We start from the raw sequence: 20354 nt of genomic DNA, 5'->3' as shown, positions 1-20354 counted from the left end.
GTGTCGGTATTCGATATTAATATTAATATTAATCTCTGGGATTGGTGTCTGTATTTGATATTAATATTAATCTCTGGGATTGGTGTCGGTATTCGATATTAATATTAATATTAATCTCTGGGATTGGTGTCGGTACTTGATATTGATTTTAAACACTGTTATGGGGTGATTGTGATTATTGATTACTGATAATGTATTGACACACACACACACACACATTACCCCTCCTCCTCCCTTCCCCGGTGGTGCGCGCCGGTTTCGCGAATACACACACACACAGACGCACGCACGCGCGCGCACGCATCCGAGGAGCGCGAGATGGAGCGAGAGTCAGCGAGCGCGCGGTAGAGAGAGAGAGAGAGAGAGAGAGAGAGAGAGAGAGAGACGGATGAGGAGAAGAGGAGGAGGAGAAAAGAAGGAGAGACGCGGCGCGTGAAGGTACAGAACGGTGTTCCTCGTCCCTTTTCTCTTCTTTTCTCGCGCTCCGGTGCGCGCGCCTGTGCGTGCGACTGTCCGTGTGCGCGCGCGCGGGCTCGTGAACGCCTGTGTGTGTGTGTGTGTGCGCGCGCGCGCGTGTGTGTGTGTGGTGTACGGTCGTCGCGTGGCTGTAACGGACGCAGCAGCAGCAGCAGCAGGAGGAAGAGGAGGATGAGTCCGCTGATGAAGATAAGGATGAAGAGGTAACGATATAAAATCACACACATCGTACCATCACCTTCATCCTCATCTTCATCATCCTCATCTTCATCTTCATCTGCGCTCGTGTTCGCGCGCGGTATATGACGGTAATTATAATGATATTAATAAGCGCAGGCCTGGAGTCGGTGAGTGTCGCGCGCGCGCTCGGTGCTGATTGTTATTTATGCATTTATATCTGCACGTTTATATATATTTCTCTATATATATATGTATATATGTATAAAGATTTATATATATATATGTTTGTGTGCGCGCGCGCTTGTGTGTGTGTGTGAGGCCTGTACCGCGGATGCAGGCTCCGCAGTCACACGCCCACGATACCGCGCGCGCGACCACCTCAACCACAACCCCCCCATCCCTCCGCTATAACGGCATCGCGGTGCGGGTGGTCCTAATGATGTGGCCACTCCGGCAGCGCAGGTATATATATGTGTGTATATATATATATGTTTGTGTATATATATATGCGCATCACAATATTCATAATTATATTAATAACGCAAATAATAGCGCTGTTTTTTTTCCGCCGATAAGAAAAAAAGAGAGCGCGCGATGAAAAAAAAAGATGCGCCCCCTGGCGGCTCGCGCGCCGCTGCCAATCACGGCAGCGTTACCATGGCGACTCCGCGCGCGCTCCATCCAGCCATCCCCGTCGCCGCACCTGGGCCTTAAAAAAAACACACGCTAAATAAATAAATAAATAAACGAGGCTGAGAGCCGGCGCATGCGCAGCTCACACTCACTCTCACTATGGAGAGGAGGGAAAGCTAGAGGTGCATGTTTTTACACTGATGATGATGATGATGAAGATGATCTTCATCAGAGCTGAGGAACCTGTGAGGAACCCAAGCACCTTAGCAACCACCACAGATACCATAGCAACACCTTAGCAACCACTTAGCAAAACCTTAACAACCACCTAGCAACCACAAAGAATACCGTAGCAAGATTTTAGCAGCTGCATAGCAACACTTTAGCAACCACTTAGCAACATCGTAGCAACTACTGTAAAATCAGAGCTGAGGAACCTGATCTGAGCAGATGATCGCAGATGGGTTCATGTTTACAGATCAACATATTAAACCGATCAAACAGATCAACAGATCAAACAGATCAAAGAGATAGATGTGTGCAGTAAAAAAAAACAGGTTAAACAAAATAAAATAAAATAATATTAAATTGAAAACAGAATAAATAAGCCAACTGATATTTATTTTTTATTTTTACAATAAAGAATGGGTTCTAAACACAGCGCTGATATAAATATACAGTATAAACAGGACAGTGGGTCAGTGTTACAGTTATACCTTTATCAATTTTCCGACAGTTTAAAACTGAATTTCAAATATAAAATTAGGCATAAAACTTTAATACAGTGAAAAAGAAATGTGTTTTCACTAGGGGTGCGATAAAATATCAATATCACAATACATCATAATGTTTTGTATACATACGTGCTCTAAACTCTCTAAAGCCCTGTACGGACGGGATTAGTGATGAGTTTCTCAGGGGGTTCTGGGTAATTTTCTCTTTTATGGGTTTTTTTTTTTATCCTCTGTGATTTTATTCCCATCCAGAACGATCATGTAGGTGTTTTATTTCTCAGACGTCCTCTGAGAAAAGTACAGGCTGAATTATCTACTGTTTTTCTCTGAATTCCGGACGCACATCTCTGAGTTTCGTCTCCTCGCCTTTAATAAAATAGATATTTGTCCACTGCCACGCACCGTAATTACACTTTGGGCACGCCACGGTTTCCATGGAGATCCACGTTAAAAACACAACAGTGAGTGGAAATGGAGGAGCTACTGAACGTTGTGATGTCATGTGACTGAGAAAAAAAAGCCTAAAAACTCACTGGTCCTCTTGTTTTTACAATTACAGTCCAGATGCAGGAGTTTTATCACTAAAGAGTAGAAGAGTGAAATATTTTACACAGACGAACCCCTGAGAAAAAAGTCCCATCCGGATAGGACTATGGACTCGCACCCAAATTAGACTTACTAGAGTTACTGCTACACTACTCCACATGGTGATGCAACAATCATATTTATAGAGTTAATAAACTCTGAAAACTCTGAGAAACTGCTACCAATAAATTTGTAATTTCTGGTATTTCATTATTTAGGAGTATTTTATCCTGAAGTATCATATTTCTAGAGATTTCTATTGTGATATATCAAGTATTGCAAAATCACAGTATCGTGATATCATTGTTATCGCAGGAAAAGTGTAATGAGATGCACTGAAATTCATGTAAAATATAAGTCATGTAAAAAAAACACTCAAATACTAAATAACATTTATTTAACCATTTACTCCCCATTTTTTGTTATTTAAAAAAATAAATGAAGAAAGTAAAACATAAGGTCTATAACTTATCGTAATCTTAATTCATGAGTTATTAAATGTCCAGTCTGTTAAAATGAGTAAATATTCGGTAAATGTCTATAAAAATGTAAAGAAGGGAGTATCGGAAGAGTAGCCTCTTATTTGCATTTACAACATCAGTATGCTATAAGGTATACGGAGTATTTCTAATTACAGCAGTGTGATATTAATTCATCATATATTTACTAGACTCAGTTTAAGAACAGTTCAATTAAATTAATTACTTTACCCTAAAAACAAGTAAAGCCGTAAAATTAACTCAGCAGTTCAGCTTTACAGAGAACAAAACAAAACATTATCTGATTTAGAGTGAACATTATATTCATTATGATTATTAATACACTTTGTGGAGCAGCAGCCTAAGCATTAGCATTAGCAAACCCTGATGATGCCACAGCCATCTGTAAGTGTCTGAGAGTTTCACCATTTTTACATAATTTAATGATACATGTACCAATACAAATCCAAAATGTAACTTTTAGCTTCTAGATAACTTTTATCTTCCTTCTGAATAATAAAATTACAATTCCACACTTCCACCTATTTTTTTATTTTATGTTTCTCTGATGATAAGTGTATATCGTTGCTGTTATTTCAGGTCATTTTTGAGAGTTTCTATTGGTCCGTTCATTATGGAATAGTGATGCAGTGTGAGGAAGAGTTTTGTAGTAGACTAAAAATTGAGAAAAATGGAGATACTTGTTTTTCACTGGACAGAAATGATATATCTATTTATATATACAAACAGTTTCAGTGTATAAAGGTGCGAGAGTGAATACAGTAGTGGAGATGGTGTGAGATGGTGTAGATGGTAACAGGTGTGAGTGTGTAACGCTGGTGATATACAGTAGATTAGTGAGCGTGAGCTGCAGGGGGCGGGGTTACGGTGGTGTGAGATGGTAACAGGTGTGAGTGTGCAACGCTGGTGTTATACAGTAGATTAGTGAGCGTGAGCTGCAGGGGGCGGGGTTACGGTGGTGTAGATGGTAACAGGTGTGAGTGTGTAACGCTGGTGTTATACAGTAGATTAGTGAGCGTGAGCTGCAGGGGGCGGGGTTACGGTGGTGTAGATGGTAACAGGTGTGAGTGTGTAACGCTGGTGTTATACAGTAGATTAGTGAGCGTGAGCTGCAGGGGGCGGGGTTACGGTGGTGTAGTTGGTAACAGGTGTGAGTGTGTAAGGCTGGTGTTATACAGTAGATTAGTGAATGTGAGCTGCAGGGGGCGGGGTTACGGTGGTGTAGATGGTAACAGGTGTGAGTGTGTAACGCTGGTGTTATACAGTAGATTAGTGAGCATGAGCTGCAGGGGGCGGGGTTACGGTGGTGTGAGATGGTAACAGGTGTGAGTGTGTAACGCTGGTGTTATACAGTAGATTAGTGAATGTGAGCTGCAGGGGGCGGGGTTACGGTGGTGTAGATGGTAACAGGTGTGAGTGTGTAACGCTGGTGTTATACAGTAGATTAGTGAGCGTGAGCTGCAGGGGGCGGGGTTACGGTGGTGTGAGATGGTAACAGGTGTGAGTGTGTAACGCTGGTGTTATACAGTAGATTAGTGAATGTGAGCTGCAGGGGGCGGGGTCACGGTGGTGTAGATGGTAACAGGTGTGAGTGTGTAACGCTGGTGTTATACAGTAGATTAGTGAGCGTTAGCAGGGGGCGGGGTTACGGTGGTGTAGATGGTAACAGGTGTGAGTGTGTAACGCTGGTGTTATACAGTAGATTAGTGAGCGTGAGCTGCAGCGTGAGCAGGGGGCGGGGTTACGGTGGTGTAGATGGTAACAGGTGTGAGTGTGTAACGCTGGTGATATACAGTAGATTAGTGAGCATGAGCTGCAGGGGGCGGGGTTACGGTGGTGTAGATGGTAACAGGTGTGAGTGTGTAAGGCGGGTGTTATACAGTAGATTAGTGAGCGTGAGCTGCAGCGTGAGCATGGGCGGGGTTACGGTGGTGTAGATGGTAACAGGTGTGAGTGTGTAACGCTGGTGTTATACAGTAGATTAGTGAGCGTGAGCTGCAGCGTGAGCATGGGCGGGGTTACGGTGGTGTAGATGGTAACAGGTGTGAGTGTGTAACGCTGGTGATATACAGTAGATTAGTGAGCGTGAGCTGCAGGGGGCGGGGTTACGGTGGTGTAGATGGTAACAGGTGTGAGTGTGTAACACTGGTGTTATACAGTAGATTAGTGAACATGAGGTGCAGGGGGCGGGGTTACGGTGGTGTGAGATGGTAACAGGTGTGAGTGTGTAACGCTGGTGTTATACAGTAGATTAGTGAGCGTGAGCAGGGGGCGGGGTTAAGGTGGTGTAGATGGTGTAGATGGTAACAGGTGTGAGTGTGTAACGCTGGTGTTATACAGTAGATTAGTGAGCGTGAGCAGGGGGCGGGGTTACGGTGGTGTAGATGGTAACAGGTGTGAGTGTGTAACGCTGGTGTTATACAGTAGATTAGTGAACATGAGGTGCAGGGGGCGGGGTTACGGTGGTGTGAGATGGTAACAGGTGTGAGTGTGTAACGCTGGTGTTATACAGTAGATTAGTGAGCGTGAGCAGGGGGCGGGGTTAAGGTGGTGTAGATGGTGTAGATGGTAACAGGTGTGAGTGTGTAACGCTGGTGTTATACAGTAGATTACTGAGCGTGAGCTGCAGCGTGAGCAGGGGGCGGGGTTACGGTGGTGTAGATGGTAACAGGTGTGAGTGTGTAACGCTGGTGTTATACAGTAGATTAGTGAGCGTGAGCTGCAGGGGGCGGGGTTACGGTGGTGTAGATGGTAACAGGTGTGAGTGTGTAACGCTGGTGTTATACAGTAGATTAGTGAGCGTGAGCAGGGGGCGGGGTTACGGTGGGGTAGAACAGTATGGAACAGTATATGCAGTATGAATCGGTGCTCTGGTACACTGTGTCCGGTACGGCTGTGCTGAGAGCAGTTCTCACTGTTCTGTACATTGGGGGTTGTGGGAAGGAGGCGGAGTTACCAGAATAAAAAAGATATAATAGTGATCCTTCTATAATCACGATGATAAAGATACTGATGATAAAGATGATAAAATGAAGATGATGATAAAAGCTAAACAAACATCTCTGGCTGAGATGAACTCTGGTTGACCCCAGAGTGGAGCATTAATGAGGATGAGGATGATGATGATGATGATGAAGAGGATGATGATTATGATTATGAGAGCAGATACGCTGAAGCTAAGCTCCTCTGGTTGAAATACACTTTTGTTAAGTGTGGCGATAGTGGTGGTGGTGATGTTCACTGTTATATTTGCACTACGTCCGTAATGTGTAATGTGTATATATATGTTAAATAATCAGACAGGTGGAGGTTCGCTTTTGCTTTTTTTACTCTTCGATTTTTTTAGGTAAAATTTAAACGAGACTACATATCCCAGCATTCAGTGCGTTACCACAAGTACGACATAACAGAAAGAGCAATGCGCAAAAAATATAGTAAAGTAATGATAATGGTGGTGGTGCTGCTGATTGTGGTGGCAATTGTTGTGGTGATGCTGATGGAATAATAGTGATTATGGTGGTGGTGATGCTGATGGAATAATAGTGATTATGGTGGTGGTGATGCTGATGGAATAATAGTGTTTATGGTGGTGGTGATGCTGATGGAATAATAGTGATTATGGTGGTGGTGCTGTGATTGTGGTGGCAATTGTTGTGGTGATGCTGATGGAATAATAGTGATTATGGTGGTGGTGATGCTGATGGAATAATAGTGATTATGGTGGTGGTGATGCTGATGGAATAATAGTGATTATGGTGGTGGTGATGCTGATGGAATAATAGTGTTTATGGTGGTGGTGATGCTGATGGAATAATAGTGATTATGGTGGTGGTGCTGTGATTGTGGTGGCAATTGTTGTGGTGATGCTGATGGAATAATAGTGATTATGGTGGTGGTGATGCTGATGGAATAATAGTGATTATGGTGGTGGTGATGCTGATGGTTGTGATTCTGATGGTAATATTAATTATAATGGTGGCAATTGTGGTGTTGGTGATGCTGTTGGTAATAGTGATGATGGCGGTGGTGGCAATTGTGGTGATGGTGATGCTGATGGTAATAGTGATGATGGCGGTGATGCTGATTGTGGTGGCAGTTGTGGTGGTGATTATGATGGTAATAGTGATTATGATGGTGGTGATGCTGATGGTGGCTATTGTGGTGGTGGTGGTGATGCTGATGGCAATAGTAGTGATGGTGGTGATGCTGATGGTTGTGATTCTGATAGTAATATTGATTATAATGGTGGCAATTGTGCTGGTGATGCTGATGGAATAATAGTGATTATGATGGTGGTGATGCTGATGGTGGCTATTGTGGTGGTGGTGGTGGTGATGCTGATGGAATAATAGTGATTATTATGGTGGTGATGCTGATGGAATAATAGTGATTATTGTGGTGGTGATGCTGATGGAATAATAGTGATTATGGTGGTGGTGATGCTGATGGAATAATAGTGATTATGGTGGTGGTGATGCTGATGGAATAATAGTGATTATGGTGGTGGTGATGCTGATGGAATAATAGTGATTATGATGGTGGTGATGCTGATGGTGGCTATTGTGGTGGTGGTGGTGATGCTGATGGAATAATAGTGATTATTGTGGTGGTGATGCTGATGGTTGTGATTCGGATGGTAATATTAATTATAATGGTGGCAGTTGTTGTGGTGATGCTGAAGCTAATATTGATGATGATGGTGGCGAATGTAGTGGTGGTGATGCTGATGTTAATAATAGTGATGGTGGTGGTGATGCTGATGATGGTGGTGATACTGATAGTGGTGGTGGATAAAGGTAATGATGGTAATGGAAAAAATGGTGATAATGGCAAAGAGAGAAACAAACTAATTCTAAATGTTTTTGTAAGGTTTGGTAAGACTGCGGTGTGAATAATTAGAACAGATAAAGATAAGGAATGATACATCTGATGATGATGAGGATGATTTATTATGATGATGATGAAGATGATGAAGAGTATGATGATAAGGCAAAACAAAATCAAACATTCTTATAGCTAAATAAATGTGGATTTTGATCTGGAGGATAGAGGTGAGGTTGATGATGAGCTGCTGGTGGTGTTGGTATTGAAATATGATGATCTTTGTTGGTGGTGATGTTTGTTTATATTGGTGGTGATGGTGATTGTAGTGTTAGTGATGTCAGTAAGAATAGTAAAGGTAAAGATTGTAGTGATGCTGATTATGTTGTTGATTTTGATGTTTGGTGGTGGTGATATTTCAGTGATAGTGATGTTTGGTTGATGGTGACTGTGATTGTTGTGTTTGATGATAATAATGGTGATTTAGTTTGATTTAGTGATATGGTGGTGGTGGTGGTGATAGTGATGTTGGTAAGCAATGGTGAAGACTGGTGATGATTATATTAGCAATCAATAGTGTTGACTGCAGTAGTGTAATGGTGATTTTGACAAATAAAGGACAATTCTAAATACAATCACAATTTGTGTTGGGCATCGGTGGAATTTGATCCTCCTCTTTAACACATTCCTACAGTAAACGCCAATCCTAACCACTTCATAATGGTGATTGTAGTGATGATTGAGATAATAATAGTCACTGTGTTGATGATGATTATTGTAGTAGTGATAATAATAATCAATGTGTTGATGGTGATTGTAGTGGTGATGATAAAAGTTCTTGTGTTGATGATGGTGATAACAATAATCATTGTGTTGATGGTGATTGTAGTGGTGATGATAAAAGTTCTTGTGTTGATGATGGTGATAACAATAATCATTGTGTTGATGGTGATTGTAGTGGTGATGATAAAAGTTCTTGTGTTGATGATGGTGATAATAATAGTCACCGTGTTGATGATAGTGATTGTAGTGGTGATAATAGTGTTAATGTGTTAATAATAATATTGATGACTATGATTGCAGTGGTGACAGTGATGATGGTGATTATACTGATGTGTTTATATGTGATGTGGTGATATATAGTAATAGTGGTACTTCTGATTGTGGGTGTGATGAAGATGGTAATTGTAGGGGTATTGTAGCAATAGTAGTGTTGATAGTGGTAAAGATAACACTGATGTTTGTGGTGATAATAATGATAATAGTGATGATGTTGATTGGTGTGGTGATACAAATGGAGGTTGTGTTGACAACGGTAATAATCAAATAGACTATTGGGATGATGGTGATCGTGGTAGTGATAGAGGTGGTGTGGACAGTGCTGATAATAAAATTGGTGATTGTGGTGACGGTGATATTGATAGTAATAGTGGTGATGTTGATGGTAGTTGTTGAGGTAGATGTTGAGTATTCTGATGGTAGTCATTGTGATGATAACATTGAAGAGACAGGATTGAATAATGTGGTGATTGTGATTATGTTGATTAGGGTAAATATGGTGATAGTGATGATAATAATGAAGGTGATTTTGACAGTGGTTATATTGTTGAATAGTGTGGTGATTGTGATGACCACCAGCACTGCTACCAGACTCCTGAACCTACCTCAGAAATAACCTGCACATTACTCTCTACACGTTTACATAACATGTACTTACGTGTAAATTACATCCACATCACACATTACTGTTATCATGTACATATTTCCATCCTGGATGTACATTTAACACCAATTTACCATCACCATCATAATCACAATTACCACTATCACCAGCAGTACCGTATCCTAATCACAATTCCCACCATTACCATTATAATCACAATCAGCACCACTATCACCGGCATCATCACAACCCCCTCAGTAATAACCTTCATAATCACAAACATCACCCCATCATCTATTATATTTATATTTAGTTTATTTCTTGCTTTATTGTATATTTTCTACTTTACTTGGTGAAGAAAAAAGAAAGATTTTAATTGTACGAGGAAACCTGTTCCCTACTGTGCAGATGATCTTTTAATATTCAATCTTGAATGAAGGTGATTGTGGTAAAGAAACAGTAGTGGTGATTATACTGATGATTGTGAAAGTAATAGTAATGATGTTTAGAATAGCAGTATCTTTACTGACTGTAGTGATTGTGATGATGAGAGTGATGAGACAGTAAAGTTGAATAATGTGGTGATTGTGATTATGTTGATTATGGTGAAGATGTAAAAAAGTAAAAGTGATGGTTATAGTGATGATAATAATGGGGGTGATGTTGACAGTGGTTACAATGTTAAATATTGTGGTGATTGTGTTAAAGAAACAGTAGTGGTGATTATACTGATGATTGTGATTGTAATAGTGATGATGGTGACTGTGATAGTGATGGTAATAGTGGTGATGTTGAGGATGGTAGTGATTATACTGATTGTAATAACAGTAATGATAGTAATAGAGGTGGTGCTTGTAGTGGAGACAATAAATTTGAAAAATGTGGTGATTGTGATAATAGTAATGGAGGCGATATACTGATGATTGTGATTGTTTATTGATAATATTGACAGTGGTTTAATGTTGATTATTGTGTTGATTGTGGTAAAGAAATGGTAGTGGTGATTATACTGATGACTGTGATGATAACAGTGATGAGACAGTAAAGTTTAATAATATGGTGATTGTGATTAAGGTATAGATAGTAAAAGTGATGCAACTGTGATGATAATAATAGGGGTGATGTTGACAGTGGTTATAACGATTTTTGTGTTGATTGTGGTAAAGAAACAGTAGTGGTGATTATAATGATGATTGTGTTTGTAATGATAACAGTGATGAGACAGTAAAGTTGAACAGTGTGGTGATTGTTACTATGTTGATTATGGTATAGATAGTAAAAATAATGGTAGTAGTGATGATAATAATGGAGTTAATGTTGACAGTGCTTATAATGTTGAATAATGTGGTGATTATACTGATGATTGTGATTGTAATAGTGGTGATTGTGATTGTAATAGTGATGATGGTGACTATGGTATAGATAGTAAAAGTGATTGTAATAGTGATTATGATAATGAAGGTGATGTTAACAGTGGTTATAATGTTGAAAACTGTGGTACAGGAACAGTATTATACTGATGCTTGTGATGGTAATTGTGGTGATTGTGATTGTAATAGTGATGATGGTGATTACGGTATAGATACGGTATGTGATACAGAAACAGTAAAGGGGATTATACAGATGCTTGTGATGGTAATTGTGGTGATTGTGATTGTAATAGTGATGATGGTGATGCAGAAACTCCAGATCTGGGTGTGAAATCTGACTCAGCCCCTGAGCTTCACTGTGGAAAGAGATCGCTAAGCGCTAAAATGGATGCTGTGTGATAGCTAGCCGCTGGTGGCTGTGTGTTAGCGCTGTTAGCGGTGTTAGCGGTGTGTAGAGCAGACAGACGAGGCTCAGATCTTCATGCTTCCTCCTCCTGCGGCTCGGGGGCTGGAAGCGCTGCATGAATACAAATGGTAATCAGGCGAGCTGCGAGGGGAGGGGCTTATCATCATGCCGGGTTCAGGAGGGCAGCGGTGCGGAGCAGGAGGAGGAGGAGGGGGGGTTTAGTGATTAAACCTGAATAAATGTGTTATAAACACTTTATTACATCCCTCTGTAAAGCTGAGCAAACACAGGCTTTATCAGCCCCATATATTTTATATATTTACACCACAACATAAATCACACACACTACCTGCAGCTCTCGCACTTACGAGGTTATCGCACCACGCAGGAGGCTGGGATCTGCAGTACTGATGCACTGAAATGAAAAATGAGAAGAATATGTGGATGACACATTTGTTTTCACATATGGTCAAAAATCTAAAGGCTGATGTTTTTTATAGTTCTTTGCATTTTGACTTTCACAATGAAATGAATGAAATTCTAAATTACATAATTAAAATAACAAATATTGATTGACTGGTTACCTAAACTCATATTATAATTATCTTTATAAAACCTTCCTGAAAACAGGATTAAGTTAATTTGGATAAAGTCTGGGAAGTAATTGACACTGTTCTGCCGGATGTGATTATAAAAGTGTTGATGTGATGGTTGTGATGATTTTGACTTGGTGGTGATTATGATAATGTTGATGACGTGATGGTGGTGATTCTGATGACATGAATTTGATGATGATGATTATGTAATGAAGCTGGTGATCGTGGTGCTGATTGTGATTATAATGGAATTATAATGGTGATGGTGGGGTTTGTGATTAGGATACAGTAATGCTGGGGACAGTGGGGATAGTGATAATGTGGTGGTGACTGAGGGGACTGTGAGGATGCTGGTGATAGTGGTGCTGATCTTGATTATAATGGTGATGTTGGGAATTGTGATGAAGTGGTGATGCTGGTGATAGTGGTGGTGATTTAGATTATGATGGTGTAATGGTGGGGACTGTGCTGATGCTGGTGATAGTGGTGGTGATTTGGATGATGATGTGTGTAATGGTGGGGATTGTGATGAAGTGGTGATGCTGGTGATAGTGGTGGTGATTTAGATGATGATGTGTGTAATGGTGGGGACTGTGATGATGTGGTGATAGTGGTGGTGATTTGGATGATGGTGGGTGTTATGGTGGGGATTGTGATGATGTGGTGATGCTGGTGATAGTGGTGGTGATTTAGATGATGATGTGTGTAATGGTGGGGATTGTGATGAAGTGGTGATGCTGGTGATAGTGGTGGTGATTTAGATGATGATGTGTGTAATGGTGGGGACTGTGCTGATGCTGGTGATAGTGGTGGTGATTTGGATGATGATGTGTGTAATGGTGGGGACTGTGATGATGTGGTGATGCTGGTGATAGTGGTGGTGATTTGGATTATGATGGTGTAATGGTGGGGATTGTGATGATGTGGTGATGCTGGTGATAGTGGTGGTGATTTGGATAATGATGGTGTAATGGTGGGGATTGTGATTAAGTGGTGATGCTGGTGATAGTGGTGGTGATTTAGATGATGATGTGTGTAATGGTGGGGACTGTGCTGATGCTGGTGATAGTGGTGGTGATTTGGATGATGGTGGGTGTAATGGTGGGGATTGTGATGATGTGGTGATGCTGGTGATAGTGGTGGTGATTTAGATGATGATGTGTGTAATGGTGGGGACTGTGATGATGTGGTGATGCTGGTGATAGTGGTGGTGATTTGGATTATGATGGTGTAATGGTGGGGATTGTGATGATGTGGTGATGCTGGTGATAGTGGTGGTGATTTAGATGATGATGTGTGTAATGGTGGGGACTGTGATGATGTGGTGATGCTGGTGATAGTGGTGGTGATTTGGATGATGGTGGGTGTAATGGTGGGGATTGTGATGATGTAGTTATGCTGGTGATAGTGGTGGTGATTTGGATGATGATGTGTGTAATGGTGGGGATTGTGATTAAGTGGTGATGCTGGTGATAGTGGTGGTGATTTAGATGATGATGTGTGTAATGGTGGGGACTGTGATGATTTGGTGATGCTGGTGATAGTGGTGGTGATTTGGATTATGATGGTGTAATGGTGCGGACTGTGCTGATGCTGGTGATAGTGGTGGTGATTTGGATTATGATGGTGTAATGGTGGGGATTGTGATGAAGTGGTGATGCTGGTGATAGTGGTGGTGATTTGGATAATGATGGTGTATTGGTGGGGACAGTGATGACGTGATGATGCTGGTGATAGTGGTGGTGATTTGGATGATGATGTGTGTAATGGTGGGGATTGTGATGATTTGGTGATGCTGGTGATAGTGGTGGTGATTTGGATTATGATGGTGTAATGGTGCGGACTGTGCTGATGTGGTGATGCTGGTGATAGTGGTGGTGATTTCGGTTATAATTGTGTGTAATAGTGAGCTTCTGGGGAGTTAAATTATGATATTTTATTACTGATATATTTGTTTGTACAATAATGTAATAAACAAGCTGGATCACCTACATACAGTGACTTACGAGATTTAAAATATTTTAAACAACCTATAATGAGCTGTGTACATATGTATTTTATTTGTGTGTATTATATTTGTATTCTAATCCTCTTATAACAAATAATCTGATTACAAGAAATATAAAATATACTGTCTGGGTTTAATATGATTTTCTCACCCAGACATCAGAACCTATACAGCTGTTTATGATTAAGATCAGATGATGATGATGATGGTGATAATTGTGATGATGGTGATGAAGATGATACCTGGGGTGACTGACCTTAGAGGAATCACATGCTTAGATAAGAGAAAATTGACCCTCCTGCATTTCTGCACTTTATTCACCCTGCTGCCCTCTCTCTCTCTCTCTCTCTCTCTCTCTCTCTCCAGGCTGATGATGATGATGATGATGATGATGATGGTGTGATGCAGTAACAGAAGGCTGAAGACTGAGGATCTTGCCGTCGGCGAATCAGCAGCAGCGCTGGTGAAAATGAACATTTAAAGAAGCTCTCGCGCTCTCCTGTCGCTCTGCTGCTGACGAATCGACTTTTTTTTTTTTTTTAAAGGGGGTGGGACATGACTCATCTGCCATGTGGGCTGCCATGGTGACAGGCCTCTCCAGCCCCTCCCCCCTCCTTTGGTTGGTCCAGCTGCTGTTATGGCCACATCTCAGTGGACCCAGATTAGCTGAGGCCAGTCCCCCTTGCCCCGCCCCCTGTAGCTGCTCCAATCAGGCGAGTCGAGTGATTTGCACCAGGAAGGGCTTGGATGAAGTTCCACAGAGTATCTCAGTCAACACGCGATACCTCAACCTGCAGGAGAACTCCATACAGGTAAACCCGCACCTTTTGTTGACAGCCCTCTTTATCCTATACCTGGCATTAGGCATGCGGCCATTAGCTTTAGGTTTAGTGTTAATCTGTGTGCATTTGCACATCTGTGTCAGCAATGGGTGCAGCTTAAACTAGCTGATTGCAGCATCCACAAACATATGGATGGATACAAGTCCTAGACTAAATGTTCCTTTGAATAGAAGCTCTCCAATACTAGTCTCAATCTCTGTCCAGAGACATCGTGTAGACATCACCATAAACAAATCAAACAAGAACAATTTAACATATAAGTGGTTTCTCCAAATTCAACACAAGATACCGCTTTAACGATGACTGCAGTCTCACAATTATTAACCCCTGAACAGAAACTCTCACGAGAACATTCACTACATTCACTAATCAGGTGGCAAATCAAGAAAATTTGTCCTAAAAGTTGAGAGAAAAGAGATTTTCTAAAGAGAGTCTCTATACTTAAGAGATTAAAGTATAAAGTGTTCTGAGACCCAGTTCAGAGATAAAGGAACATAGGCTGCACTTCCTGAACCTGGCAGAAAGAGGGCGCTATCCCCAGCTGCCTCCAGACACCTGAGACCTGCAGTAGGATTCTGTTTGGTTTTAGTTTCTACAGTAAAGAACATGTTTAACGCTGAGGCTCTCCTTGCCTGAAAACCAATAATGTCCCCAAAGCAGAAGAAAGTCAACTCCAACCTGCTCAGAACCATATAAACATTCCACAGACGTTTGGGATTTCTATTCTGAGGAGAACTTAATCAGAACTGGACCTTTTTGGACTTATGGGGTTACAAAATGTCTAGATAGACAGACCTCAAAGTCCACTGAAACTTTTAGAAAGGTTTTAGAAGAAGTCCTAGAAGATTCTGCAGGGGCCACCAGAGTCGCATGACTTAAACATAGAAACCCGAAGAATGATAGTGATCTGGAGGGCACTGCCCATCAGGAATGAGCTGAGGTTCCTCAGGAACGCTGCCTCAGCATCACATTTTCAGAAGGTCAACAATATCTACTAAGGGTTCATAATTGTTAGACTGCAGTCATCAATAAACTTGGCATTTTGCATTGCATGTAGATAAATCCTTTGTTCTAGAAGTTGTTTCAGATTGATTTAGTTGGTTTTGTTCAATTTGTTTATTGCAATAAACGTAAAGTGTCCATTTTGCTGGTAAAAAGGTGTTAAACTATTTCAGTGGCAACAGTAAATCTACCTTCTGTTGATGTTCAATAAAGTTGCACAAGGTTATCTTACATGTTCAGTTTAAAATGCTGTGTATATTTTATGCTCGATATCAATTAACATTAAAACAGTCTGTAATCACATTCAACCGATTTCACTCAGGTAATACGGGATTGAGTTCTTTACCCTTATTTAATATCATCTTTCTCTCTCTTCTTTCCTCTTTTGTCTTTCTGCAGCTGATCAAGTCAGACACCTTTAAGCACCTGAGTCACCTGGAGATTTTGCAGTTGTCCAAGAATCACATCCGCCAGATCGAAGTCGGAGCGTTTAATGGGCTGCCCAACCTCATCACGCTCGAGCTGTTTGACAACCGGCTGCCACTGGTGCCATCGCAAGCCTTCGAGTACCTCAGCAAACTTCGAGAACTCTGGTTGCGAAACAATCCCATTGAGACCCTCCCGGCCTACGCCTTCCACCGCGTCCCGTCCCTGCGACGGTTGGACCTGGGCGAACTGCGTAAGCTCAGCTTCATCTCGGAGGCTGCATTCGAGGGTTTGGTGAATTTACGTTTCCTCAACTTGGGAATGTGTGGGCTAAAGGACGTGCCCAACCTGACACCACTGGTGCGACTGGAAGAGCTGGAGTTATCTGGGAACCAGCTTGGAGTGGTGCGTCCTGGATCTTTCCAGGGTCTCGTGTCACTTCGCAAGCTGTGGCTCATGCACTCCCGTATATCCTTAATCGAGCGCAATGCTTTTGATGACCTGAAAAACCTGGAGGAGCTCAATCTGTCCCACAATTCTCTTCACTCCCTGCCTCATGACCTGTTCACGCCCTTGCAGCAGCTGGAGCGGGTACACCTGAACCACAACCCCTGGGTGTGTAACTGTGATGTTCTGTGGCTTAGCTGGTGGCTGAAGGAGACCGTGCCGGATAACTCCACTTGCTGTGCCCGCTGCCATGCTCCTCCCGGAACGAAGGGCCGCTACATCGGCGACCTGGACCAGAGAGACTTTACCTGCTATGCACCTGTCATTGTCGAGCCACCAACTGATCTAAACGTGACAGAAGGAATGGCAGCAGAGCTTAAGTGCCGCACTGGGACCTCAATGACTTCTGTCAACTGGCTGACCCCTAACGGAACCCTAATGACACACGGCGCCTACAAGGTACGCATCTCTGTTCTGCACGATGGAACCCTGAATTTTACCAATGTGACCATGCAGGACACAGGTCCCTACACCTGCATGGTAACCAACTCTGCTGGAAACACTACGGCGACCGCGGTCCTTAACGTCTCTGCGTCTGATCCCGGCAACGGATACAGTTACTTCACCACTGTTACTGTGGAAACAGTTGAAACGGGTCAGGAAGTGCATGACTCAGCACGGCAATTCGTCAACGAGACCTTTATAAGTTTTCCCGGTCCGACGGCCGCGTCTGCTTCGCCGGGTCCTTCGGGATCTGCGCTTTCCTCCCTCGCACCTCACGCTACCCGTGCTCCCGACCGCCCATTCACCGTCTCCGTCATCACTGATATGGCCAATCTGTCGGGCCTAGAGGACGTGATGAAGACGACAAAGATCATCATCGGCTGCTTCGTGGCCATCACCTTCATGGCGGCTGTCATGCTGGTGGTCTTCTACAAGCTGCGGAAGCAGCACCAGCTGCACAAACATCACGGTCCTGCCCGTGCGATTGAGATCATCAACGTGGAGGACGAGATGGGCCCGGCGGGAGGTGCCAGTGGCATAGCCGGTGGGTCCACGGTGCACTGCAGCGGAGCTGGAACGGGAGGAACCGGACAAAGCCTGCGGATACACGACCCGGAAATCGTCACTCTGCCCAACATCGGCCGAGCCGATCACGTCAACCACTACTACAAGCCTCACCACTTCAACAACAACGTTCTCGGACTCAGCGTGGGACCGGGACAGTCCGGCGGCATCCTGAACAACAAGACCAGCCCCACCTCCAAGAAACAGGGCGTCTCCATGAACACGACGACGGCCGGATCCTGCGACTCCAACAACCACGGATCCACCGGATCTCCGCCTTTACCCATCCCCATCCCAATGGCCATGGCGTTCCACGGTACGCTGAAGAGCCTAAGCCACACCCCCAGCACTCAGACCGAGCCTCTACTGCTGTCCAACGGGTCCAAGGAGAGTGTGCAGGAGACACAGATCTAAACACACACACAAATACACACAATTACACACATCTACACACACTTATATACACAGACACACACTGAGGCGTGGAGGAGTCTGGTTGGTATGCCAGCGGGGGAGACGTTGGCGGAGTTTGACATTGCGGAAGCTTCGTCCCCGACGGCGGACAGACAGACTCAGAGGATTATTACGAGTCCCACGGACGACGTTTGTACAGACGGACTGGACACGGCACTGTTGCGTACGGAAAAGTGCCAAAGAAAGCGTCTTTTTTTGCAGTTTCTACAAAGTTGTATCTGTGTATAAAATATAGTCTATATCCAAGTAGCGTAATTCCCTACGTTTGTCGGTTTGCTACAGACAGACCCCGCCCACACAGGTGAAGAGCGCTTATAGACCTGTGCGGATCACGCGCTCACACACACCTGGGGATGACATCACTGATATCTCTGCCCTCGCAGGTAGTGTGTGTGTGAGAGAGAGAGAGAGAGAGAGAGTGCGAGAGCGCCGGAGTCGAAACGATTCGATTATTCCGAAACGAACGGTGGAACTTTTGTCGCTGAACACACACACACACACTACACACACACACACACACACTACACACTACACACACACACACACACTACACACTACACACACACACACACACTACACACACACACACACTCGCTCATCTCCACTCTGACTGCTGAGCTGTGGAATTCTAATGCACAAAATGAGGATCAGTTCATCGTAACCTGAACTTGACACCACACGCGTTTGCCTATGCGCAGAACCCACACGGTTCCCCGTTCTCTGGAGGAGGGGGTCGAGGGTAGATGAGGGGATGTGAGGGGTGTATGTGTGTGTGTGTAGTGTGTGTAGTTTGTGTGTGTGTGTTATTTCTCTGGGCGAGGAGGTTGTGTTGTTTTGTCTCTGAGTTTATATCTTCACATGTTCCTCACACCTGAAATCTAAAAACCCCAGAGCACACTGACCTGCCACCCGCCACCCGTCACCCGCCACCAGATCCCCCAGCCACAGTCCAGCATCCGCACACTGCCCTCATCAGAAATCAGGAATCAGACAAATCAATAAGAACAGCAGAGAACAGTCTAGAACAGTGTGATCTGAGGAGCAGTACAGTTATAGAGACAGTGAACACTAGAGAACAGTGTGATCAGAAATCAGTGCAGCTGACTGAACTGTCTGTGAGTAACAAGCTTCTAGAGCCGTGTGAATAAGAAAGAAGCTTCTACAGTAGAGCTGCAGTATAGATGCAGTGAACGTTCTAGAGCAGGCTGAGTGGGGTGAACGTTTAAGAATATTCTAGAACAGTATGAATAAGGAGAACATTCTACTACAGAGTAAATCAGGAAGAAGGTTCTACACTAGAACATTGTAGGTAGGATGAACAGAATCGACTATTCTAGAGCAGGTTGATTATAGAACAGGAATATTATAGAACAGTGTGAATAAGAAAGAGGGTTCTTCAGTAGAACTGTGTTGGTATGATAAACAGAAGAAAACATTGTAGAGTTGATGAACGTTCAGGAATATTCTAGAACAAAATGAATAAGAAGAATATTCTAGAACAGTTTGAACAAAAAGAAAATTCTAGAACACTGTAAATAAGGAAAAAGGTTCTACAGTAGAACTGTGTTGGTATGATGAACAGAAAGTAACATTGTAGATTTGATTGGGATGAGCATTCAGGAATATTCTAGAACAGAATGAATAAGAAGAAACATTCTAGAGCAGTATAACCAAAGAGAACATTCTAGAACAGGTTTGAATAAGGAAGAAGGTTCTACAGTAGAGCTGTGTAAGTATGATGAATAGAAGGGAATGTTCTAGAGCAGGTTGATTGGGTTGAAAATTCAGGAATATTCTAGAACAGTGTGAATAAAGATAACATTCTAGAACAGTATGAATAAGGAAGAAAGTTCTACAGTAGAGCTGTGTAGATGTGATGAACAGAAGGGAACGTTGTAGAGTTAACTGGGATTATTGTTTAAGAACGTTCTAGGACAGAGAAGGACAATGGAGTAGAATTGACCTGGAATGATGGTTAATCTTCACCAGAATTTACCACCACATAATCTCTCAACCAATCAATAACTGACTCTAATTAAGACATTATTTAACAATTTCTACAGTTAAACTAATCTTTCACTTCATTAGGAAAGGTTCTAGAACAGGTTGATTGGGGGAGAAT

General features: G+C 42.8%; 1 protein-coding gene across 1 annotated transcript; it reads left to right on the top strand.

Moving 5' to 3' along the window:
* The first annotated feature begins 287 nt into the window (after nucleotides 1-287).
* Nucleotides 288-20353, top strand: lrrc4bb (leucine rich repeat containing 4Bb). Its single transcript, XM_049480564.1, has 4 exons — nucleotides 288-680; nucleotides 14340-14785; nucleotides 16217-19925; nucleotides 20065-20353. Exons 2-3 carry the CDS (start codon nucleotides 14543-14545, stop codon nucleotides 18170-18172), a joined length of 2199 nt encoding a protein of 732 aa, XP_049336521.1. The 5' UTR covers nucleotides 288-680; nucleotides 14340-14542; the 3' UTR covers nucleotides 18173-19925; nucleotides 20065-20353.
* The last annotated feature ends 1 nt before the right edge of the window (nucleotide 20354 follows it).

This window comes from Astyanax mexicanus, chromosome 6 (genome assembly GCF_023375975.1).
Source record: "Astyanax mexicanus isolate ESR-SI-001 chromosome 6, AstMex3_surface, whole genome shotgun sequence".
Lineage (NCBI taxonomy): Eukaryota > Metazoa > Chordata > Actinopteri > Characiformes > Acestrorhamphidae > Astyanax > Astyanax mexicanus.
The sequence above is the reverse complement of the archived record's forward strand: the minus strand, read 5'-3'. Positions and strand labels throughout refer to the sequence as shown.